Source organism: Echeneis naucrates, chromosome 14, assembly GCF_900963305.1.
Source record: "Echeneis naucrates chromosome 14, fEcheNa1.1, whole genome shotgun sequence".
NCBI classification, from domain to species: domain Eukaryota; kingdom Metazoa; phylum Chordata; class Actinopteri; order Carangiformes; family Echeneidae; genus Echeneis; species Echeneis naucrates.
The window spans coordinates 643,083-667,557 of NC_042524.1; the positions used below are offsets into that span (position 1 = coordinate 643,083).

Here is a 24,475-nt window from a genome sequence, read left to right on the forward strand (position 1 = left end):
TCGTGATATGATGTCCCCCCTCAGGACGAACCATTCGATGAAAGGTCCTGGGAGCGCCGCAAAGAGCGGGAGCTAATGGAGCTGAACCAGGATGAAAAGACCAAATCGACAGGGAGAAAGACGAGGGAGTCCAATAAAGACAAAGGAGAGAGAAATGAAGACAATGGACCAAGAGAAGGATCAATGAAGCAAAGACCTAAAAAAAGGTGAAGTCTGATCCAGAGGCAAAGTTCCTTTTATTGAACTTCACACTGTGAAGCTGATCATTAACAGAAGCCTCCGGATCGTCTCCAACTTTCTGCATTTTACAACAAATCAGTTTTTTCAGAACTTTCCAATAAAATGCAAGCTATTTCTTATTTGAATCCATTTTCTCTACAATTCTATCCATATCATTAACCTTCTCTTTTACCCCCCACAGAAGACACACATTAGACTTAAGTCACTAATTAAAAGAAATACTTAAGTCAAGATGATGTTCGAGTTTTTATTAAATAGAGATACTGATCTGAATGTAAGCAACAAAATCAAAAGATTATAAACTGATAATTAAAAAGAATTGTCTGTGCAGGTGTAGCTCGGCACGTTTCATTAATATCATACAAATATGGACGTTTTGATTCCTGATATTTGGTCAGTATAAAAAGTTCTGCAGAGGCAGCTGGTTGGATGTTTGAGACGAGATCAGCGGAGCAGATTTCATCCCTTCATCTCACTTTACAGTTTCTTTTTTTTTCCTGCAGGTTGTGATTGGCTGTAAACAGATGACGTCACCATGACGACGTCTGGAAACACAGTGTAACGATTGTGTTTACAACACAAACAGGAAACCAAAGCAAACAAACAAAACGCTGTGTGTTTGTTGTGTGTCTTGGTGCTTTTCTTTCCACTGAATGTGGCAGCCGGTGATTACAGTCGCTTGGTTCTGATAAAGGTGTGGCGGGCCAAGGGGCGGAGTCAATGAGGGTAAGGGGCGGGGGAAGGGACACTGTCTAATTTCTAAATTTAATTGTTTCCTAAAACGAACAAACACATTGCAGCTAAATGATCGCCTTCATCATCAGTCTGTCACCGACTGTCATCAGATCTAATTAACATGAACAGGAATGAATGAATGAATGACAACGTGGAAATCTGAGCAGCAACAGCATCGAATGGAGGAGCTGCGTGTAAAATCCATCTGTGTGTGATTGTTAGCAGCCCGCTTTTGTTGGAACATCACTAAACGGCAAAATCTGCTACAAACAAAAAAGCAGCTGTAATTGTGCGCAGGTTAAATTGGGTGTGTGGTGTCGTCACGCTCCAGCTGTGTTGTGTTTTTTCTAAAAAGGTTTCAACATGCTCAGACTCTCTGTGAACGTGACCTGTTTCCTCCCCCTCAGGTTGTGTTATTGCGGAGGAGGAGTTTCCTGTAAGACAGCTCGTAGAAAAGGTGTGAGGGTTCGTTATTCCCCGCCGCCTGTCCGATGTCAGCTCAGTGTTCAGTGCTCTCTGTTCCTCAGTCGGTGTGAAGGTGAACACTCGTCCTTCTGTCGGTCTGTCGGACATTTCCTCTTCTATCCTCACATCATTACTGCCTCCCTCCTCTTTTCCTTTCTTTAATTCCTCATGTTTTTCTATCTGCATCTCTAGTCCAGCCTTCTTTCCTTTCCTTCTTACCTCGTCTCCTCTCTGTCTAACTCGCCTTCTTCCTCCTCTAATTTCTTCTTGTCCTGTCATTCCTGCCTCATGTTTATTCTTTCACTCTCATCTTTCCTTTCCTTGCGTCCTTCCTCTTCTCCCTTCAACTCTTCCTAATTTGTTTTCCCTTCCTTCTCGTCCTTCATCATTCCTGTCTTTCCAACATCCATTTATTTCATTCTCTTTATCTTTCTCTCGAATCCTCATTTCTTTCCTTACAGACAGACAGACAGACAGACAGACGGACAGATTGTCCAATCAGGAGCTTCGGTTTTGGTCACATGCCTGCGGAGGAGAGTCCCAGGCCGGCTGCCTTGCTCATGCAGGGTAAACTCTGAGCTCCAGCTTTGGGGAAGTCATGTGCCACCACTCGGCCGTTCTCACCTCCGAGTCCTGAAGCCCCTCCTCCTAAACTCCCCACCACCGCCACGCCGCCGCCACCACCACCTCCTCCTCCCGCCATCACGCCAAGACTTGAGCTCATCATGGCAGCATCGATGAGCTCCTGCAAGACACAGAGAAGCGAAAATTAGCTCACACAATGAAGTTTTGATTCTAACAGCCGGAAACAAGGTTGATCCTGGTTTTAGCATCTACGACCAGATTAGCATGTTAGCATCTCCACAACAACGTTACTATGCAGGCATTAGCATTTAGCTGCACCCTTACACACTTCCTGTCAGCCATCTTGCTTTTTTGACAGTAGTAGAAACTGTCTTTGGAGAAGGTGGCTCTGACTTACTTTCTACTCTGTCCTGATTGGATGGTACAGCCTGTCAATCACAAAATAGCCCCGCCTCCTGTCATTAGATAGATGGAGTCCAGGTCCAGGTCTAGAGAGAGCCGTCCAAATTCACATCAAACTGTCAGCCAATCAGAGGAGAGAGTGTGTTGTTGCCGTCAGATGGTCCACATAAACAAAACCAGCTCTGCACGCGCCACCATCTGCTCTGACTGATGAAATCCAGCCGTCACCGCTGCCTCGAATAACAAAAGTCCAGCAGGGAGACAGGCTGCTGCCTCTGCTGTTTGTTCTTCTGGAGAGGCCCATCAAACCGCCACAGTGTGCAACGAGGCGGCTGCAGACGCAGTTTGAGCTCAGACCTCAGCTGCTGCTGGTTATCCGCCCCATAAACATCCACGTTAAAGCAGACGACCACTGACGATATTCACGTTTTATTGACTCAGAGGTTTGTTTGGTTTGTTTTTTTTAGGTGGAGCAGAAATAATTCCACCTTTAAAAAAGTCATTATGTCTCCTGAGGATGAACCTGAACCTGCTGATCCTCCAGCTGCTGACTGTCGGCTGATTCTGGTGTTAATTAGGAAACAAACAGTAACTGACGACTATCTGTGACGTTTCTGTACTAAACATCTGCCTCGATAATTAACCTGGGACTGAAGGATCAGGCTTCAAGTTGACTCACCTTCATCCTCCTGGACTCGATCCGGGACTTGTAGCAGAACTCCACCAGAGCCACCAACATGGCGAGGCCCAGCCCGCCAATCAGAATATAAAACACTCCAGCCACGTTGCTCAGACTGAGCGCGCTCGTCTTGTCCTGTCAGCACAGAGGCGGAGTCAGGCACAACCAATCACGGAGCAGTTTTCACATCACTGCACTTTGAATTCTGCTTCAGCTAAGGCTAAACCGCTTTGTGTGAACAGGAAAAGCATGAAAATCTTCAAACACGTCATTCAGTCTTCCTTCGAAGGCGGTGATGCCGAGGCAACAAGACTGATTTACTGGCTAAAACAGGAAGAAACTGCTGCATTCCATGAAGGAGCAGAACTCCTGCATCATGTTGGGCTCCAGGTCTGTTAAATTTGAGGGCCGAACGGGGAAATAACAGACGTCCTGCGGGAAATGAGAACTCGGATATCACCCATCATTATTACTTCTTTCCCTCCTGAAGGTAAAATCTTCTCGTTGCCTGAAATCACAGCCTTTGAAAAACCAGATTTGTGTGTCACATGCAGCTTCATGCACAGAAAATAAAAATAAAACTCTCTAATGATGTTTCATTTCATTAACTTCACATTTCTGTTTCGCTGTTTCAGGTTTTCTACGCTCAGCTTTATGCTAATTTTTTATTTCATCTACTGAGAACGTTATCCTGAAGACAACAAGCTCCTGTTTCAGTGTTTGCGCGTTCATTTGTCACATGCAGCACTCGGTCTTTGAGCGGTGACACGACCTTCTCATCCAACAGCATGCAACCTATCAAAGTCGAAAACTGAACAGGAGGATCGGAGCTCATGGAGAGCGAGGCGCTTTAAGGTTGGGCAGCCTATCAGAGAGCTTTCCTCTCCAAACTGTCATGTCGGCCTGAGCCAATCAGCTTCTGGGAAAATGTCATAAAAGACGATTTCAAGTCAGACTGAAATAAAGTTAAGCCTGATTTTATTTAAAGGGGCATGTCTCAGTTTTTAATGATGTAAAAAAGAGTTACATTTTATTAGAAAGTTGTGATAATTATGAGTTTTATGTTGTTGCATCAATATAAGATGCTAATTTAAGCTGCTAATGCTAAAGGCTAAAGCTTTTAAAATGAAAACATTTCCTTGAGAAATTTTTTCTTTTCAGAAATTAATTCAGATGCATCCAAATAAATTCATGAGTTCGAATGTCAACTATAGACTAATGAAGTAGAATGCCTACATAACAGGGCTGACCTTTGACCTGGACAGATATCAAAGGCTATTGCTAATCGTAGCTTCATCTGTTCAAGCAAAAGCAAACACACGTCAGTCATGTTTCTTGGATAGTTATGAAACAGGAAAGAGTAAAAAAAAAAAAACCTTAAATAAATTCTTTAAAGTCATCGGCCCGTTAACAGCAGGAGCAGGAATATTCTGATGTGTTTCTGTTTCCTGTGTGACTCTTTCTGGATGAATAAAGGGGAATTTTTCTAAATGAATTAGCGTCAGGGTGGACTGACCCGGTGTTTCCACCTTTCAGGGCATCAGGGCAGTTTTTCAGTCCAACGTTACCGTCGTGTCTTTCGCCTTGCCAATGGCAGACTGATGAACATTTCCCCACCATTTGTTTGTGATGGTCTGTTAAACAGCGAGCTCAGAGGAAACAGGATGTACGTGACAGATTGGAGACAAAAACATCAGCGTTTGTGTGTGAAGGGAATTAAAGGGAGGGGGTGACGCTGTGGTCAGGGGCTTCAATTTGTCTTGGTTAGCAGCCATAAACAGATAGAGAGAGGAAGGGAAAGAGACAGAGTGACAGAGAAAGAGGAAGATATACTTAAACATTTAAAAATCTGACCAGTTTAAAAGAGGAAAAAGAAAAATCAGGCTTTGATTGTGGAGCTTCTCCTCCAGGCCAGATTTGTCAAGTTGTCGCAAAGTAACAGTTTATCTGGAGAAAGAGTCTTTCTCCAAACTCCAGGAAACTGCACCAACACCACGAGGACTAAAAATGTAAATGTTAACGCAGCAGCCACAGGCAGGCAGGATTTCCGATTAAAAGTAAAAAGTCCCTCATCTGTCTGTCTGTCTGCAGCTGCTTCCAGTGAACTGTGCTGACCGCAGGATTTTTCTGGAGAACAGAAGGAGGGCTGAGCAGAGAAAAGTCTCTGAAGGAATCTGATGGATTTCTACTGATCTGGAGCCATGAAAACCCCTTATCTCCAAAACGGCTCATTTCCTCATCAATTTAAAGAAAGTTCATAAAACACACCCAGAATATTGGAGTCATGGGGGGGTTCATTTACCACCAGAAAAACTTCCATCTCCTTTTTGTCAGATTCAACCTCCAGCCCTTCAGAGCGATCAGCTGAGCAGCAGCGTGACACTCTGAAAACAAAAAAGTTCCTCAAGAAAATCAAAACTTTTCTGACTGTAAGGGGAGAGTTTTATTCCCAAGAGTTGGATGAAAACATTGATACCGCTCAGCTTAGCTTAGCTTAGCTTAGCACAAAGACTGGAAACAGCTAAACTGTTGAAAACACTTTGGAGCCGGACTGACTGCTTCCTTCAGGAGTTTTTATGCTAAGAAAAACTAACCAGCTGCTAGCTATAACTCCAAAATTCCATATTTAAAGAACACGACTGACCTCCATCTGGTCATCAAACTCTTGGAAAATTGATATTTTTTTTAAATTAGTCAAACTGAAACCTGGTGGACAAACTGTTTTAACTCTGATGAGGCTCAGATTGGTAGAAACGTGATATTCAAAGTGATATCCAGCTGAGAGAAGAGAAGTAACCAAATAGAGCTGAAAAATAAATATCTGCAAAAACTTCTTCCTTTTCAGAGTGTACCTGCTGAGGTCTGAGTTTTTGGGTTGTGGGTCTAATGGGGGTAAAGGGGGTGGGGGAGGGGTAAACCAACACATGACCTTGGGACCAGGCCTGAGCGACCTCAAGAACTGACCTTTCTGCCGGAGTCCTTGTGTCCACACTCCCCCTTGTCATACCACCACTTGTTTTTCAACTTGTCTAAGACGGCTTGTTCATTGAGCTTCAGTACTGCTAGGTTTACTGGGATTCTTCAAAGAACCATGGGAGGAAGGGAGGAAGGGGGGAGGGGGTGGAAATAACATAAATAACATTATGCACCTCCATGTTATATTATGTTATTGTTCAGCTCCACTGCAGCAGGGCTGCGGCGGCGGCGGCGGCAGCAGCAACGGCTTTAGCAATAGTGCCATTAGCAGTACAGACGCTGTGGTTGGCTAAAGAGAACACCTCAACAACAACAGAAAGGAAAACAAAAACAGACAAAAAAACTGGCACAATCACACAAACTGCTTTGGAAAATGTCAGTGTTAAAGTGATATGCATTAATACTCCATCTAGCTTGGTTTGGCCTGACTCCCTACGTGCGAGATGTGTATTACTATATCACTTTGGGTAACCGGCAAGAGCTGAAAACACTCTGAGGTCTTTGGCTTTACTCAGCAGCGCTGCATCATGAAGACACAATCTGCTGTTCATGAACAACAAATCACGCAAGCTGGATTGAGTGGGTTGAAGAGTGAGGATGACCGGAGGGGGTATTTTACTTGGCTAACACTAACATCACACTGCCGGACAAATTGTTTTGTAGGTCTTCAACCTACAAACCAAAAGGTTTTCTTAGCCAGGATGACAATGGCCGAGTTACGTGCCATTCACAAACTACAGATATGAAAACTTAACTCCAGAAAGATCTACGATTGTGTTAAAAGTGCCAAAGTTCCTGATTGACTGATTGAAAATCCGTTTCAAAGCAGTTGTGCTCAGTAGTTGTGTAAAGCTGGATTAAATTAGCCATTTCCCTTTGAGCAGTTCAAGATTAAATAAGACAAATATCTGACTGTAAAATACCCCCCCAGATCTGAAGGTGAGAAAAGCTTGTTTCTTTGGCTTCATCACCTCCAACTCTAACTGGAACTGGAACCGTGAAAGACACCAAACATCAGGTGGTTTCATCCGGAGTGTTTAATGCTTCGTGCTAACGTTGCGGGTTGTTGCCGGTTACCCCGGTGCACCTTTGCCTGTCGTTACCCGTCAGGGTTACGGTGATCTGACCTTGGAGTCCCCTCCCCCGGTGCCGCACTCTCCCTTGTCATACCACCATCTGTTTTTCAATTTGTCCAACAGTCCCTGCTCGTTCAGTTTTAACACTGCCAAGTTAACAGGGTTTCTACAGGGACAGTAACAATAGAGGATAAAAGGGAACTAAGTGTTAATGAGCAGAGCGCCATAATCAAGAGTCACATCATTAGTTGTTTCTACTTCTGGCAGCCATGTTGTTAGTGTGGTCATAAATATCAAAGGGCCAGATTGCTGCTCTTCAGCCCAGACCTTGTTAAAATGTTGTTCCACACAGCTTCAGTTCCTTCCTTACACAGGACAGCGACCCGATAGACATTACCTTTTCTCGTGACTTTCATCATCAAAAACTGGTGAAGAATTCACACACAGGGCTGACAAAACAACTCAGCAGTGCCACCTACTGTTACACAACTCTGGAACCACAAAATTCTGTACATTTGTGCGTCATTCTAGGAACTACAAAAAGTCTCTGGTCCTACAGGAAGTCCTCCGGTCACCTACATGACCGCCATCCTTCCACTGGGCTTTAAAGGACATCGTCTGGAGTCTACAGCTGGCAGACACATGATGTCTGCGTCCAACTGAAGGCCACAGTGAAGACGGCACCTACAAAAATGGTCCATTACTTCTGTTCGCCTGTGAACGCAGCATCTAGTAGCTGGTTTAATTAGTTAACTACAAGCCAAACAAGGACGATGAGTTATAGCTGAAGGAACACATCTTAACGTGGTCAGGGCTGAAAACAGCTAATAAATCCTCCCACTGACTGCTGTGAGCAAACCTGGACTGGAATTCATTTCCATTCCTCACCTGATAAATAAAGGAGAAACAACAGTCATGTTTAGACACAAACATCAGGTGGAACATGAGAATAAAAAACATTCAGGTCAGAATTCATTTGGAGAAATATTTCCTGCCGTCTTATATTTCCAGGAGGTTACTGTTGTTCCCCTTTACATACCAGAGGAAGCTTTAATGTTTTAATGATGTCATGAATCAGCCATCAGAGGGGATGGTAACAATAACGAATGTAATGACAGCAACAGAAGAGTTTTGTTCTAAAGTGCATTAAATTTTGAAAAATATACAATAAAGAAACAATAAGACGAGAAGAAAAGAAAAAGTCATTAGTTTGATGAAATATCAAGATGCAAATGTAATCTCAGAAGACTCAAGAACGTCACTGTTGTTATTGTTATGAAATGAAGGCACGTAGTAAAAGCATTAACTCCTCCAGCTGAGGTTTCATTCCCAGAAATCAAATTCGAAAATATATTATCTTAATCTCCAAACAGTCATTTCAGCAGCAGAGCGTTAAAAAAAATTTACTCCTCTTTTCAGGCAAATTAGTGATTTTAGACTCTTAAATAAAACACACTTGACTTGATGTTTGCTGCCAATCAACATCCACGACTACACTGATTCAAACAGTCCCAATTTCCTGTTTGGAAATGATTTGTTAAATCTACCAATTAAATCCTTCAAAAAGACGGGAATTATAACAATGTCCTTTCGGAACAATACTTTCCAAATAATCCACTTAGAACAGCAGCACAGTCATGAGTCAGACGACAGCGACACGAGTGGGAAGCTGCTGGTTAATGGGGGATGATGAACGAAGTTAGTTTGTGTGTTAGAGCCAGTCAACCCAGAGACAGAGCTGCTGTCACACAATGTGCTCAGCGTGGAATCAGAAACACAGCTGATCTCTTTTTGAAATTGGTCGAATTAAAGCATTTACCTAAAAAGGCAGAATGTCAAGTCAGCTCTGTTCGCTCCAGTTTTGTCGGACACACACATGGACTGAACGAATTACTGACTGACTCTGGGCTGGCTGCAAACTGCTGATGTGGAGCAGACAGAACATCTGATGAGGACGTGGACAAATCATCAAGAGCTGCCGTCAGGTAAAGGTGAGGTTCGTTTTATTTTTCAACAGGAAAGCGCCAATATTGAAATCTTCAAACCAAAAATGAAACCCAGTGGACTTCATTACTGTGTGAAGACAACATGGCGTCTGTGTTGTGTATCCAGGTGGGTGCTAAGGTGTCGAGGTTTTACCTGACAGCAGTGACAGTCACACAGATGTAAGGGGGGGTGTTAGTGGCCTGGTGGATGTTCTGGTGGTTGTAGGCAGAGAGACAGGCAGGTAGGCAGTCAGACAGGTAAACAGGCAGACAGGGCGGGAACAGGCAGACAGAAAGACATATATCAACAAAGACAAACAGAGAGAGAGAAAGAGACAAGACAGACAGAGAGACAGTTTAACAGATGGACACACAGACAGACAGACAGACAGACAGACAGACAGGAAACAAGCTTAAAACCCGAGACTGCTCTGTGAGAGTCACTTAGACTGCTTTGGACTCTGACGGAGGAGAAAATACGTGAAGCTGGTGGCGCTCTGATACCAGCTCTGTGTGTCCGGTCCGTCATCACAGAGCAGGTCCCTGAAGCTGAAGTCATTTATCTGAAATAGCTGTGCTGCGACACTAAAGCATCACAGTCCACACTCTAATTTTATGCTACTTTATACTAAATACTTGAATGATCTTTTTTGAGATGTAATCCCTGATGATAATTTCCACCAAAGAGACATTCAGCCTCAGTGCATCTCATCTGTTGAAAATCCAAAGTTAGAACTTCTCTCTCAGTTACATTGAGTCAGGAGTCTGAACTGCAGCTATAAAGTGGATCAGTTGTCAGGTTTTCCCACAGAAACAGACAGAACATGACACCAACACCAGCCACTGATTCAGATTGTACCTGAGGGGCGATCCTTTGGGCGTGGCCACCCCGTAGCCTTTAGAGTCCAGGTTTCCTCCCACTTTCATGGTGTCGCAGGGTTTCCTCTGCTCGATGTACTCGTTCATGGAGGACTCCAGCAGGTAGGCGTACTTCCCCTTCGACTTCCTGACTCGGAGCACGCCTTCGTTGGTGTTCTTGACGAACACTGACGGGTCGGCGCTCCGCATATATGACCACATCTTCTCAAAAACTGCAATCTTGGACCTCTGAAGGTAAACAGGGCAAGAAGAACATCCAGCAGACTCTCGGGGTTTACCTTCGACAGCCATTACAAAGCTTAAAACTTGTTAAAGTTTATATGAATTTAGAGCACTTTTTAAACAGAACTTCCCAGAAACAGCCAAAAGAAAAAGATTTCCAAAGGCAGAAACCATGTTGACAACGTTTGTTTCTCCCAAGAAAAGCAGCGGTCCTCACCCTGAAGAACTCTTTGGTGGAGCCACCGTCCAAAGTACCGTAGGCGATCTCCGTTTGCTTGGCCAGGTCCTCGGCGCTCTCTATGGGGGAGACCATCCTCTCTACAGTGAGGAAGGCCGCCAGGTTGGCTGTGTAGGAGGAGATGATGATGAGGGTGAAAAACCACCAAACTCCTCCAACAATGCGACCGGAGAGAGACCTGGAGAGGATAAAGAGGAGCTTCTGTTAAAACCTTTCTTCACCCAGCAGTCACCAGCAGGCCGACCCTCAGGGCTCCACCGGGGACGCTGGATTTAAGGGTGTTCTGAAACAACAAACCTCCAGAGCAGGTGTCCAGCTCCTGTTTCCTGCTCCAACACACCTGAGTCAAATGATCAGCCCGTCATCCAGCTCTGCTGAGGTCTGATCAGGAGTCACTCATTTGGAGCAGGAAACATCTACAACATGCAGGACAGCAGCTCTCCAGGACCGGAGCTGGACACCTCTGCTCCAGATGTGAGATTCACTCATTCAAGTGCCTCTCTCTAACCTGTTTCTCCCCAAATGACAAATCGGTTGTGATGAATTTTCGTGTCTGATCATTCAGACAACAGGTGTTTGAGTCAGTCGGACCATAATTCGCGTCCACAGTCACATCACCAGCATCCTTTTCTGACTCCTACTTCTTTTAGGTCCCACACAGCATGGACTGGCTGTCACAGTGACATCAACACAACCACATATCGCCCCACACAAATGTAAAGCCGGGAACCAACGCAGCATCTCCATCAGATCAGACATCAGAGTCATGAAACATGCTCAGGTGGAAGGAGGAAACAAATATTTATGTTCAGAAACAGGAAGTCAGCAAAGGCTAATCTGTGAAAACATCCAAGACAGAAAAACCCCTGAAATAAACACGGCTGCTGTGTTAATGAGGCTTTGTTTACCATCAGCAGCATTTTTAAGGAAGTGCAAAATGATCTGAGTCATTAAAACATGATGAACAGAAACAGCAGAAAAGAGACCAAAAAGTCATCAGAAGAACATTTCCAGAGCTAATCAGAAAATCAGGGAGAAGGAGGGGCATTTTCTCATAGACTTCAAGACACTCTGAGGAAATAAAGGGAAATGGATTCATTGAGCTGTGTGAGCATCTTCAGCTCTTTTTTTTTTTTAAACGTAAAGTTTATTTCTATGAATGTTTTATCCTTCAGACCCCCAGAGGACTGAGACCACAGCTGATGTGATCTGAGTCAGGGGACACATTCAGTACAGGCTCGTCTGAAGGTGACCCCGCCTCACAGTCCACCGTCAGCTGGACCAACAGACCAACGTTTGATCCAGCAGTCCGGATCAGGGCGGTCCTGGATCTGGTCTACAGCTTCGGTGAGTTTGTGATGTCATTGGTAAACCGACTACAGCATCATGGGTGAAGAACGAGACTTTCACAATAAAATCAGAGTGGAAACAGGACGGAGGTTGTGGATTATCTCGTTCCTACAAACACAAAAGCTGCATCCTAAAGCCAGAGGACAACATGGACACGGACATCGCTGTAATGAGGTCATGAGGAAAACAATTACTGAAACATTCATGAACACACACACACAAACACACACAGTACAGTACATCCAGAATAGAAGCCCCTCAGGCCTGAAAGAGGAACATCTAACAGTCCGGGCAGCACGTCACACAGGATTGTTTCATGTTTGTATGATATTGTATGTCGACATTAATACACACTTTCCATCTCTGATCGTGCCGTTGTGTATCACACAAGATCCATTCTTCTCAAAGTAGGGCTTGTGGCCCCCAGGGGGTCCTGAGCAGGTTCCCGAGGGTCCATCCTTCACCCACACCCCGACAGGGTGTGACGGTTCGGCTGATGGGTTGAAACACTTTGGGGTCTGTGGGGGTCTACGGCCTAAAGATGGTCTGGTTCTGGCCTTACATACAGGAACCTGAAGGATCTGGATCCAGAGACCGAGTCATACACCGGTCTACGCTGGTCTTTAATAGATAAATATATACTGGCTTACTTCATTTATTCATCCATTCATCCATTCATCTGATCTGCAGACTGTCTCTGCAGCGGTCAGGTCCCTCGTGCTGCCGACAACATTTTACTTTCATCCAAACTGCAGTTTCTGTGATCGGGATGTTGCTCTGGGTCATTTTACATTTCGGTTATATTTAATTAATTGTGCAGCTCCGCTTTCTCTCCAGTGAATGAATGTCATTTTTACTGAACTGATATAAATTCAGCTGAATTTTAAAAATGTTTCCACGTTTCATTAACGGGATGAATCCCTGAGCTGAGCTCAGCGTGTCCTACCTGGGGGAGATATCACAGCCCTGCTGCATGAAGGCGCCGAGCGAGAACCAGAGAGAATTAAAGATCCCGAAGTCGTTGGTGTGTTCTGGAGTCTCCTTTTCCTTCTGCTGGTTCTGGTTCTGAGACTGGGAGTACCCTGAAGAACACACGAGGTCCTGTTAGAGTGCCAGCAGCAGCCTGACAGCCGCTGACTGTGATGACGATGAGATACCTGGAGAGGCGGCGAGCTCAGAGGACGACGTGGGCAGAGCTCGTCGAGAGGCAGAGGAGGCCAGAGTTTCATCTTCATCATCAGAGTCGTCGCCCTGCCACTCGTAAGGACTAAACCGGCTCACCTGAGACAGACACACAACGAGCGCTGATTTATCACATCTACACACACACACACACACACACACACACACCCCTCACCAGGAAGAGCACCACGCTGACGCCAATGTAGGCAAAGACGATGCACATCCAGATCTCGTAGGCCAGCGGGTCCAGGAAGGAGAAGACCCCCGGCTTGGACTTGGTGGGCTTCTTGATCATGATGGAGATCCCCAGAGACATGAAGGGTTTGGTGAAGTCGATCACCTGCTCACGTACCAGAGTGATGGTGAGGGGGGCGACGGCCACGTCAGCTTTCTGTGGGGGGGTCAAAGGAAACACGTCTGGTGTAAGAACACACACCTGCACCGCTCTGTTTATTTGTGTGTTCACTGTTGTGTTGACCCCCCAGGAGGAGGTAACACTTTGGATTTCAGTTTCTATTGTTGAGGTGTCTCCTTAAAGCGTGTTAAAAATCTATATATTCCATATAAAAAGTTCCATATTTTATATTTTAAATTAATATTTGAATTCTACGGGTCTTTTATTTTGGAGAGTTAGTATCCATTAGAAGAACCAGAAATCATCTCCGTGTAGTTTTACATCTTCTCTCAGGAGTTCAGTGATCCGATCCTCAGCAGATTTATGTTCATCAGTTTGATGAAGGATCGGTCTGCTGCTGGAAATAGTCCTCCAGATTTAAACTAACAGAAGGCCTTTAGACTGTCAGACTCTTCCTGCTTTATTTTGAAAATCTTGTGTTCCATGTTGCTGTTTACTTCCCCTCTTTGTTCTTCTTGCCGCCCTGAGTTGACTCCTAATTAGACTCCTGTTGGTTCCTGTGTATTTAAACCCCGCCCCATTCCCCGTGTTAGCTCCCGTGTGCTCGGCTCTCTCATGTTCCCAGTCGTTTGCTCCCAGTGTATGACGGACTGTTTTTGGATGTTTGATTCTCCTGCCGACTCTTTGGCTGTTTTGTCTGCCTGGTCCTGCCGGCCTGTTTGTGTATGACCCCTGCCTCCGTTTGGATTAAAAGCTCTTGCCCTACTGGACTTTTTGCAGCTGGGTTCACTCATCAGCTCTGACGTAGACGCCCCACAGTCAGAAACGGGACACTCACCCCGTAGACCAGTTCTCCCACCATGCCGTTCCACATCTTTGTCTCGGCGTCTCGGGCGCCGTACTTGCCGTCGCCCACCAGCTCCAGGCGGTAGGTGAAGCCCACGTGTTTGGCGATCTCGGAGGCCAGCTCGGCACAGTAACCCTCGTACTTTTCGTTCCCTTCAAACTGCTCATGGTTCTTCTTCAGCATCATGTAGGGAGCTTCCTGTACGAGACAGACGGGCAGACCTGAAACATTCAGGCTCAATAAGAGCTGCCAATACAGCCGTCATTTTTATATCAGCCAGAGAAACGTTCTCAGGATTGTGATTCATCAAGGTGACAATGGAAATGGAACTATTAAAATAAGACGACACTACGATGAGGGAACAGCTGGTGATGCAGTGAAAATCCTCCGTAGATCAGACTGTGGCATTTAGTGATAAGTAAATAAAAAAACACTTGTGCCATTCTAAAGATTATTCTCTGACAACTGTCCAAATTGTTAAATCCTAAAAATCTGTGGAGAAGATTAAGAGGTAGTTTTTCCTCATGTATGTTTTGATACAAACTGCCGCTCAAAATCAGGAGTTATAAAATAAACAGCAGCCAAAACTCCCGACACGACAGGAGTCTGAAAACAGACAGTCTCACCAGGATGGTGGTAACGATGTAGGTTCTGTTCTGCAGCCCGTAGAACTCCTCCACCACCGGCCGGTACACCGCCGTGTTCACGTAGCCCCGCCTCTCGTTCCAGTAGCCAATCTGAACACAGAGCAGCACTGTGACATCACACTGAATGTTTCCTTCTCCAAAGAAATGTGTTTGGGGTGTTTTTATCTTTATGTGATCAGGAGTTCTGCTCAGTAATGATGAAAAATCAGCTCCAAAGCCTCACAGAACGGACAAATCCGGCTGATTCTCCAGTTGAAGGAGAAAAAACAGATCAAACCATCACAAAGACCGGCTGATGGTGGTTTAGAGTTTAACAGCTTTGAATTCTCTCGCTCAAAGTCCTGAGTCCAATTTTCTGATCGGACGCAGGAGCTGCCCTGCATTTTAAAGAGGAGTCTGAAAGAGGAGTGAGAGAAGACCACTGAGGTGGTTTTTAGTTCTTACACTCACAAATATGTGTTCTGATGGAGAGCAACCTTTCAAAATATCAGACTAAAATCAAATGTGCGACCTTCAGAAAGGAGTCTCACAGATCTGAACTTCACAGAGATAAGCCTGATGGAGGACTGAAAGGATTTAGGTTTGATCAGCATGTCAGTAAAGACGCCATCAAACTCCGACCCACGTCCATCTGAAGCTCCGACCTCTGCGTGACATCTCATAATCTACAGAGTAGCTTTATCTGAGCTGAGTCTGCAGGTTTTCCACACTGAACAAGTGCTGCGACAGCCGATCTACCGATTATCACACCTCTCATCAGAGAGCAGCTCGTTACCGAAACGAGCTGACGCAGCAAAAACCTGCCGACTCCCGAGAACGACCGCCGCAGGAAATGAAACCGTTCAACAGAAGCAGGAAACAGCACCTTCCTGGGGCCGGTGTGGCTGAGCTCCATCACAGTCAGGGTGTAGTTGGTCCGATGGCCTCGCTCGTCGAACTGAATGTGACCCGTCAGCCCCTCCAGACGCACCTGCACGCACACACACACACACAGCAGCATGAATCGGTGGCAGATGTCGATTTGGGGCCTCCTGCTGAGGTCGGCTCAGGCTGACAGACAGAACAAACGTCGGTGGTGTGTCGCCGCTGAGGAACATCCTGTAAACAGGAAACACTCAGAATGATTGTGTGCCTTCCTGTACCTGCTGCAGGGCTCTCTGGATGTCGATGCCTTGGCCCCAGGGAGCGGGGGGGTTGGCCAGACATTCGCCTGCGTTGCCGCGGCGAGAAATGTCAATCCGCTGCCGCCGCAGGTTCTGGAACGCCGTCGCCATGACCGTGACACCGTCATATGTCAGAGCTCCTGTGTACTGAGGCCCAGCAGATTAGAAACACTCAAACCTGATCAGGATCTTTCCAGTTCTGGACTCTGTCAGTTAACAAGCTGCAGATGAACAGCCAATCAATCAATCAATCAAACAATCAAACAACAAAATGATTTTCTGAATATTCCCAGAAACAGCCGATAAAAATGTAATTGATGAGAAGGACAAACTAATGAGGAGAAATCATCAACCTATATTTCTTTTTCCTCTGTGAACATAAAAAGACAAATTAGCTCCATTTTGACCTAAAATACCAGGAGGAATATGGAAAATAATGTTAATACGCTGTAAATATTTAAATATGGATGCAGTAATTCTGCTGTCTCACTGTTTCCTCAGTATAGATGTGTTCTTAAAGGAGAAACAGGAAGCGGCCTTCAGTGTGTGTCCTTACCCTGAGCCTCCTGCGGGCCAGTTTCAGGTCTTTACTGTCGAAGTTCAGCCAGTCCTGGTTGATCTTCATCACGGTCGGATCGGACCGGTTCACCAGCTGGAAGCCCGTCACGTTGGGCCCCAGTTTCTGAAACTCTGTGACGTTCAGATCCATGAAGCCCTGCCACACACACACACACACACAGTTTTTGACTTGAAGTCCTCCTGAACGTGTGTGTGAACAGTCGGACTCACCAGATTGGCCAGGATGTAGTGGTAGTTCTTCAAGTTCCTCCTCTGAGCGCCGATCTGAGCCAGAGAAAGTCAGAATCGAACACATGATGACTACACTTCTCGTTTTTACAGTTTCTAATGACGATACAAAGCATCCATTACAGCCTCCTCTGTGTGTGTGTGTGTCCTCAAACAGCTGCTAATTGGACGACTCGGTTCCTCTTTGAAGAATTAATTGCTCATCTGCACCATCAGAGAAAGAGAGAGGGTCTGCTCAGGCCAGGGAGGAGGAGGAGGAGGAAGGAGAGGAAGGAGGGTGCAGAGAAGAGAGGTTATAAAAAGGAGGAGGAGGAAGCAGCAGTTTTCCTCTGAGGTCCAAGTCTTTAATGAGCATCAGCCGGTCCTCCTTTATTCCTCCCTCCTCTTCCTCTCCTTCCTCACATCCTTTTCCTCCTTGCTTCCAATGGGTGGTCATGTGATCCATCACCAGGTTTCAGCTTCTGACCGTCACCCTCTGCGGTTCAGCTCGGGGTGTACTGCTGGCTTCATTATCGCCATCGTTGGTCGTTTTCTGACCCTTTAGAATAATTAACCTGTCAGCTCCACTCATCATCAGCACCCAGCAGACAGGAAGCTCCACCTGATACCTCGGACCAGTTTCAACGGGAGCCCGGCCGAACGCCACCTGATGATTTCAGAATAAATGCAGCTGCAGCCAAAAACTTCACATCACGGATCCAAAGCAGCAGCTGATCCGTCAGGCAGGAAGAGGAGCCGGGCTGATTTATGGCCTCCTACCAAAACACATCCCATAATAATCCAGAATATATTCTTCACTGCAGAAACATGCTCCTGAACCGTTCCCCTCCGTCAGTTCTCTCTCCTGCCGGTTAATTGTGTGAAGATTAAAGTTTAAAATGTGAAACAGCTACGGCTGAAAGGCGACAACATTCAGCAACATCTGCTGCTGCTCTGAAGAATACAACTGAAAGACCACATTCATTCATTCATTCATTCATTCATTCATTCATCACGGCTCCTCTCGGCGGGGACCGTTTAGGGACCAAATGATGACGAGGAGCAGGAGCCGGGCATCAAACCAACAACCACAGTCACACCTCCAGGACATCTGAAGACCTCAGGCCTGGGAACCAAACACTGTGAGGTCACGGCACGCTGTTCCACTGCGCCACAGACAAACGTGTTTCTCCTGTGGTTCTGGGTTTGATTCCCAGGTGCCTTGGCGGGTTCTCTGGACTCATCTGGTTCCTGTTTCTGCTGGTTCTGCTGGTTAGCTTCAGCTCCTTTAAAGCTCGTTATCGCTTCAATATGCTAAAATTATCACTGCATTTAATTCATGAGGTTTAATTAATCCCAGTCTGTCAGCAGCTTATTACATCCTCATCATCCTGAATATTAAACCGTATTTTATTTATATGATCTTCGTCAGCTGATCAGAGCTGCACTATCCTGACTCTCTCTCTCTCATTCCTGTTTTTGTTTGTTATGTGTCTTTCAGCCGTTTGTCTGAAATAATGAAGTCAGATATGAAATAAAGAACCAGATCTACATGTGTTTATATTAAGCGGTCAGATGATGGTGAAGATGAGGGGACGTTTTACCAAGTTCAGGATGGAGTTGAGTCGGTCCAGCTCGCAGTCGATGATGATCTGATAGTCCTTCTTGTAGTCCAGGTCGGCCAGCAGCTTCACGAAGGCCGACTCCGTCAGAGTGTCCAGGTTAACGGAGGTGACCTGCCATTCCCGCTCTGCCGCTGTGTCCAGGATCCTCTGCAGCACCGACAGACCTGTGAGGGAAAACGCAACGTGAGTCTCCAGACGAACACCAAACTAAAGCCACAAGACTCACCGATGCTTGTTTGCATTTCGTCTTTAATAGGAGACACGTTCTAATTTTCTGACTGACAAATTCCACTTCCTGATGTTCTCAGGTGAGATACTGGGAGAAGATCCGAGGAGGCGGCAGCGTCTCAAGTGGAATGTCAAGCTGGATTTTTCCGCCTTTTTGAAGGAATAACCTGCTTCACACTGAGATGCCGCAGACAGTCCATGGTGCTATTTTGGATTAAACGATCTGATTTGATGAGAAATAAATAAATACTGATGATGGTGGTTAGTCCTCCTGGACTTTAATCCTGTATCTACGGCAGAGAAAGCAGACCAGACACATCCAGAACATCAGCACAAACTGTCAATAAGCAGCTCCTCAGATGTTTTTCAGGTTCTCTTGTGTTTAAAATCCTGAGTCAACACACACAGTAATCACATCAGCATTTTCCAGCAAACACACAAAAATACACACGTTCAAAAGTGACAATTCAGCAAAATTCAGCTCGACTTCAGAGACCGGAGACACGTGTTGAAGAAGAGACTGTCGGTTTAACGCACACCTCAGCCTGAGTTGTTCTCTCCACTGCTGTCTTTAACCTTTACAGGTGTGTCCTGAGACCGGACCGAATGTGGGCGTGGTCTGACGGCTCGTTAGCTTCCTGTCAGCGTTTACAGCTGCAGCAACACGCACTATCTGAGCAGAGTCAGGTGTGCTAACGATAACAACAGAACAACACACCCACACCGACAGACACACTGTCAGTCACCGAGGGGAGAGATGGGAGGCGAAAAAACAATAACAGGAGGTGAACACAGACATCCCATCTCCATAAACATTCTGTATGCATGACATCTACTATGAACGTACTGATGGGGGGGGCTGAGGGCCGACTGAGGGCCCCCCCACACACACCCCCCCCACAAGTGACCAAACACATGGGGGGGGGTTTAGGGAAAAGGCAGAAAAACAGAAGAGTCTCAGAGAAAGTTTAGGTCCTCTAGATCATCGGACCTGCTCACAGTCACAAGGTTCTGGATCATCAGTCCTGGTCCTGGTCATGAGGTTCTGGATCATCGGACCTGCTCACAGTCACAAGGTTCTGGATCATCGGTCCTGGTCCTGGTCATGAGGTTCTGGATCAACAGTCCTGGTCCTGGTCATGAGGTTCTGGATCATCGGTCCTGCTCACAGTCACAAGGTTCTGGATCATCAGTCCTGGTCCTGGTCATGAGGTTCTGGATCATCGGTCCTGCTCACAGTCACAAGGTTCTGGATCATCAGTCCTGGTCCTGGTCATGAGGTTCTGGATCAACAGTCCTGGTCCTGGTCATGAGGTTCTGGATCATCGGTCCTGGTCCTGGTCATGAGGTTCTGGATCACTGGTCCTGCTCACAGTCACAAGGTTCTGGATCATCAGTCCTGGTCCTGGTCATGAGGTTCTGGATCATCGGACCTGCTCACAGTCACAAGGTTCTGGATCATCGGTCCTGGTCCTGGTCATGAGGTTCTGGATCATCGGACCTGCTCACAGTCACAAGGTTCTGGATCATCGGTCCTGGTCACAGTCACGAGGTTCTGGATCATCGGACCTGGTCCACAGACTCTTCCCGTCAGGACGGCTGTTTTCACTCGTCGTTACAGAATGTGTGTTTTCTCAGCGTTCAGACTTTTTGCTTTGAGGGAAGTCGAGTTAGTTGAAGTTAAAATCCTAAAAACATCAAACAAACACGCAGACATCACTTTCTCTTTGTTTGCTCAGCCTGAAACAAACTGCCTCTCCCTCCGAACATCTCGCTCTTTACACAGCTTACGTGTGTGTCGGTGCGTGAATGTGCAGCAAACTGTGTGCGCGCTGTTTGTCAAACGGTGTGTTAGCGACACATTAGCCTACTGATGCAGCAGCAGTTATGAGGACCTCATGTCCAATTACACATGGTCTCTGGTTTCTGTCCTCAGCAGCTGCTGTCTGTCCGAGGCCTCCTTTTGTTTTCTAATTAAAGAAAACATTGATGGAGTCCAGTTCAGCCGCCTCGTCCACAACTCAGGACTGGATGCTTTGCTCAATGACACTTTTACAGCAAGAAGACAACGACTGCAGATGAAGACAGAGAGAAACAAGTAAAAGCTTTCTCAGTCCTCTGGACGATTCATTGAACGGACGAGGACGAGGAGAAGAGGAGGATAATTAGAGAACAGAGTGAGAGAATAATGAGTAAGATGGTGCACATTTACTTTTACTGGGTCAAGTTCTGTTGTCACTCCACCATCTTGGCCAGATCTGTCTCGAATGAGTCAGAAGGTGGACCGCAAATATAAATTATGGACCTTTAATATGAATTATTGGCCCATTAATGAAAAATATTAGAACCAAACATGAATCAGACGAAGCCTTAATCCATTTAGACCTGTGTGATGTCGTGTCACAGTAATTTAGGAGATTAGGGACATCTTCATGTCAAACAAATATTTTACATTTGATTAAAGTGGATGGCCAAAATTGTCCAAATTAAATCATTGTAATGTAATAATGTGCGTGATGTGAGCCACAGGGCTCTATTTTAGGGCGTCCTTTGTTTCTTCTATTTATAAATTATATATCAGCTGCTCGGAAATGTGAGGCCTTTAACTACAAGTACAATCATTTCTGCTGAGGAACTTTACAGTGACATTGTGGTTTCTTCTGTTCTGTTGGTGCATCAGTTTGAAAACTAAATTGAAGAACAAGTTGCGTGGATGAAAAAGAACGGTCATCATTATTTATTAAACACAGCCACACAAAAGAAATTTTAAGTGCAACTCCGGCTAAAAGCTGCATGTTGTTGTGTGTACATTAATGTGTATTGTCCTCATCACACTAACAGCGAGTTGGTGAGAACGGGCAGAAGTTACAGGTCTGAATTTTACATCAGATTGTCCTGTTATTGTGTTTCGTTTTTGTAATTCAGGATGTTGTTGTGCAGATTAGTTGTGTTTTCCCTTTACCTTGTTATCACTTGATTTATTTTCATGTCTGAAATTATGACAAAGGAAATAGACACACAGCTAGTATGGCTAAGAAGATGAGGAGGAGGAAGAGGAGGAGTTATGTGATTGAGATAACAACATTTCACTGTATTTCACTGTAGCGGCTGTAAGTACAAAGAACAGCCTTGCCTGCAGGGCTGTATCCATGGCAACGAGACGGGGTGATAATCATGAGATGAGTCAGGGTCAATAAGTTCTGTGTGTGTGTGTGTGTGTGTGTAGAATACAGTCCGAAGTACTGCTGTAAAAATAATCAGTAAAAAATGGTCAGGTTGTTGATCCTGGACACACTGTTGTCCTCACCTGAGTTGGAGCTGTACATGTAGACGAACCTGGTCCAGTCAAAGTGCTCCAGCAGGCCCATGAGGGGCTCCTGCAGCTGGGGCCGCAGCTGCAGGACGAATTGGTTGTTTGTCTGGACGGGGAAGGACGGCGTGACGAAGCAGACGTGCAGCGAGCCGCAGAAGGACATCAGCATGTTGACGGTCCGGCGGTCGTACAGGCCCATGATGGCGTACACGCCTTTGGAAAACTGGGAGCAGACTGGGACAGAAAGGAAAGCCAAAAGGGGGAAGTGTTAAAAAAAAGACACATTTTAATTCATTCATTCACTCATCTTCCAATCCCAGCTCACTCTGGGTGAGGGCGGGGCCACCCGACAGGGCTCCAAACAAACGAGAGAAGGGTTTGGATACACATATTTGCCCGTGTGCTCGGTCGGCAGGATTCAGTCATTTGTTAAAACATTTCCTGCTCGTTTTTTTCCCGTTTAATCTGTGTTCACATATAGAACAGCCCAGAGATAAAAGTCTTATCGTCACGGTAGACAAACATCATTTCTGCTGCTGTGTGGATGATAAAGTGCAGTTTCCTGTCCCACACAAAAGGCTTCCACGTGGTAAATCCCTGCACACACTGTGGCTGTAATCAAATTACTCTTTCATGCAGCGCTCCTTCACAGTCAGGGATTAAGTCTTAAGACAAAATAATATTCGCTGCTGAGGTACCACCAGACATTCTCTGAATTAGTGTCTCATTTTATGGTCTTCTGGGAACAATTGGATTCAGATTGTATGAAAACGTGTCTGTAGCATCTGTGTCATCAACAGAAAGGTCCATACAGTGGAATAAATCCTGTGAGGCTGGAGGGTCCAGGTGGGCGAGGGGGCGTGGCCAAGGACTTTACTTAAAACCACAAACATATCTTCTAGCAGTCCACACTTCAAAATAAAACACGTTACTTAGTATAAAATATGGGCTTTTAATCTGAAGTATGGACCTTCAAGGTCCGAGGCTCATTACGTGTTTCTGTTCAGATGTTCAAAAGTATAAATAATCGTGAGAGTAAACGTACAGGGCACAATCAAGTCAACGGAACTAACTTGTTAAAAAGTACAAATCCGGACTAACAGCGCCCTGTGGGGACCAGAGAGGCCATTATTTTATCAGAAATCTGAGTCTTTTCCTTTTGGCATTTTGGGCTCATTAAACAGGTCGGAGCAGAGAGGCAGGCAGCAACAAATACCCCCAGACCAAAGGATCTGCGACTGCAGCTAATAAACATGGCAACCGACAATCAGAAGGAATGAGCTTTAAATTTCAGTCAGTCTTTGATGATGTAAAATATGAAAGTAATGTCACAATTTCATTAAAATGTTTTTTTTGCACTCACCCTTACAGCCAATGAAAACAACTGAAATCATACAAGTCATTTTCTTTTTTAAGTCGCCTTCAAGGACTTCCATAGAAAATGTGAGGAAGAAGGGGAGAGTGTGATACATGTATGAAGCACTGAGCCGACAGAAGTGACCAAACTTTAAAGGGTTCAGCCTCCACAGCTGAAGGACGACACAGACTGAGGTCATAAAGACGCCCAAAACACTCAGAGGTAACAATTCTGTCGTGGCAGCACAATCTGAGAGCTTTGGACAAAACTTAAGACCTGCTTCTGTTATCTAAGGCCGATTGTCTGCAGACGGACTTCCAGGCTTTAAAACCTGCAGATACGCTGACTGTCAATTTCTCTACCAGGCTGAGGCAACAACACACAGTCTGGACAGGAAGTGATGACCTCTCCTGTTTCCAACAGGAAAGTTCACTTCATGTAGTTTGGTTTTGTTCAGTCTGACCAGGTTGGATGGCTGTTTTCTGTTATTTTGGTTTTCTTTCACTTCTTCACTTTAATCAAGAAATAAATACAATTAGTAAGTTTATAATAACTGATCCATCGTGTCTCTGTCAAACCTATTCAGACCTGATGTTAAATGTGCAGCAGATGTGCTGGCAGGCGTCCTCCTCGGCCTCAGTGTGTGTCCTTGTTGCATCTTCACGTCCCCGTGGCCAGCGCTCACGCACAAACACAATAACAACAAGTGAGGTCCCTCAGAGCAGGCTAGCTCTGGAAATAACTCTCCCCTCCAGGGCTACGCTATCATGCTAACAATAGATGTTTGTCCTCAGGCGGACGCTATCATGCTAACGAGGTGTCTGTCTCTTAGCATTAGCGCTGTTGTCCCACTGGGACGTCAGACCTCCTTCATCAAAGACAGTCGGCAGCCGAGTCCACAGATGCTGAGAGTCCTGGGACGCTTTGTGCTTACATGACTTCAGGGCCCGGATGTGGGTCCAGATGGTCTAACTACGGGATGAACCAGTCAAGGTTCTTATAAACAACACAGTTATAACAGAAACTACAACAGACTGAAATGATACTGTGTCCTATCATCAGCCTGGACTAACGTGAGGACGTGACTGGACAGAGCTCGTCTTTGGGGCAGAAGGTAAAGAGAGGAACAGTAACAAAGCT

At 45.6% G+C, this 24,475-nt stretch overlaps 1 protein-coding gene across 5 annotated transcripts in view; it reads right to left on the reverse strand.

Annotated features, from left to right (window-relative positions):
- Positions 1 to 311: 311 nt before the first annotated feature.
- LOC115054705 (glutamate receptor 1-like) overlaps positions 312 to 24,475 on the reverse strand; it is a 32,501-nt gene continuing 8,337 nt past the window's right edge. Inside the window, exons 2-17 of one of the 5 annotated variants that reach the window (XM_029520041.1) lie at positions 21,973 to 22,212; positions 18,417 to 18,601; positions 16,816 to 16,869; positions 16,583 to 16,741; positions 16,006 to 16,173; positions 15,729 to 15,833; positions 14,843 to 14,953; positions 14,208 to 14,414; positions 13,190 to 13,405; positions 13,051 to 13,113; positions 12,779 to 12,870; positions 10,462 to 10,660; positions 10,003 to 10,250; positions 6,071 to 6,185; positions 3,107 to 3,241; positions 312 to 2,185 (exon numbers count right to left, since the gene is read on the reverse strand). In XM_029520041.1, coding sequence (XP_029375901.1) covers positions 1,958 to 2,185; positions 3,107 to 3,241; positions 6,071 to 6,185; positions 10,003 to 10,250; positions 10,462 to 10,660; positions 12,779 to 12,870; positions 13,051 to 13,113; positions 13,190 to 13,405; positions 14,208 to 14,414; positions 14,843 to 14,953; positions 15,729 to 15,833; positions 16,006 to 16,173; positions 16,583 to 16,741; positions 16,816 to 16,869; positions 18,417 to 18,601; positions 21,973 to 22,212 — 2,525 coding nt within the window. In that variant the 3' untranslated portion in view covers positions 312 to 1,957. Of the gene's footprint in view, positions 2,186 to 3,106; positions 3,242 to 6,070; positions 6,186 to 7,216; positions 9,357 to 9,539; positions 10,251 to 10,461; positions 10,661 to 12,778; positions 12,915 to 12,989; positions 13,114 to 13,189; positions 13,406 to 14,207; positions 14,415 to 14,842; positions 14,954 to 15,728; positions 15,834 to 16,005; positions 16,174 to 16,582; positions 16,742 to 16,815; positions 16,870 to 18,416; positions 18,602 to 21,972; positions 22,213 to 24,475 lie in introns of those variants that run through there. The other 4 variants (XR_003841623.1, XR_003841622.1, XM_029520040.1 and 1 more) reach the window with 4 other exon arrangements.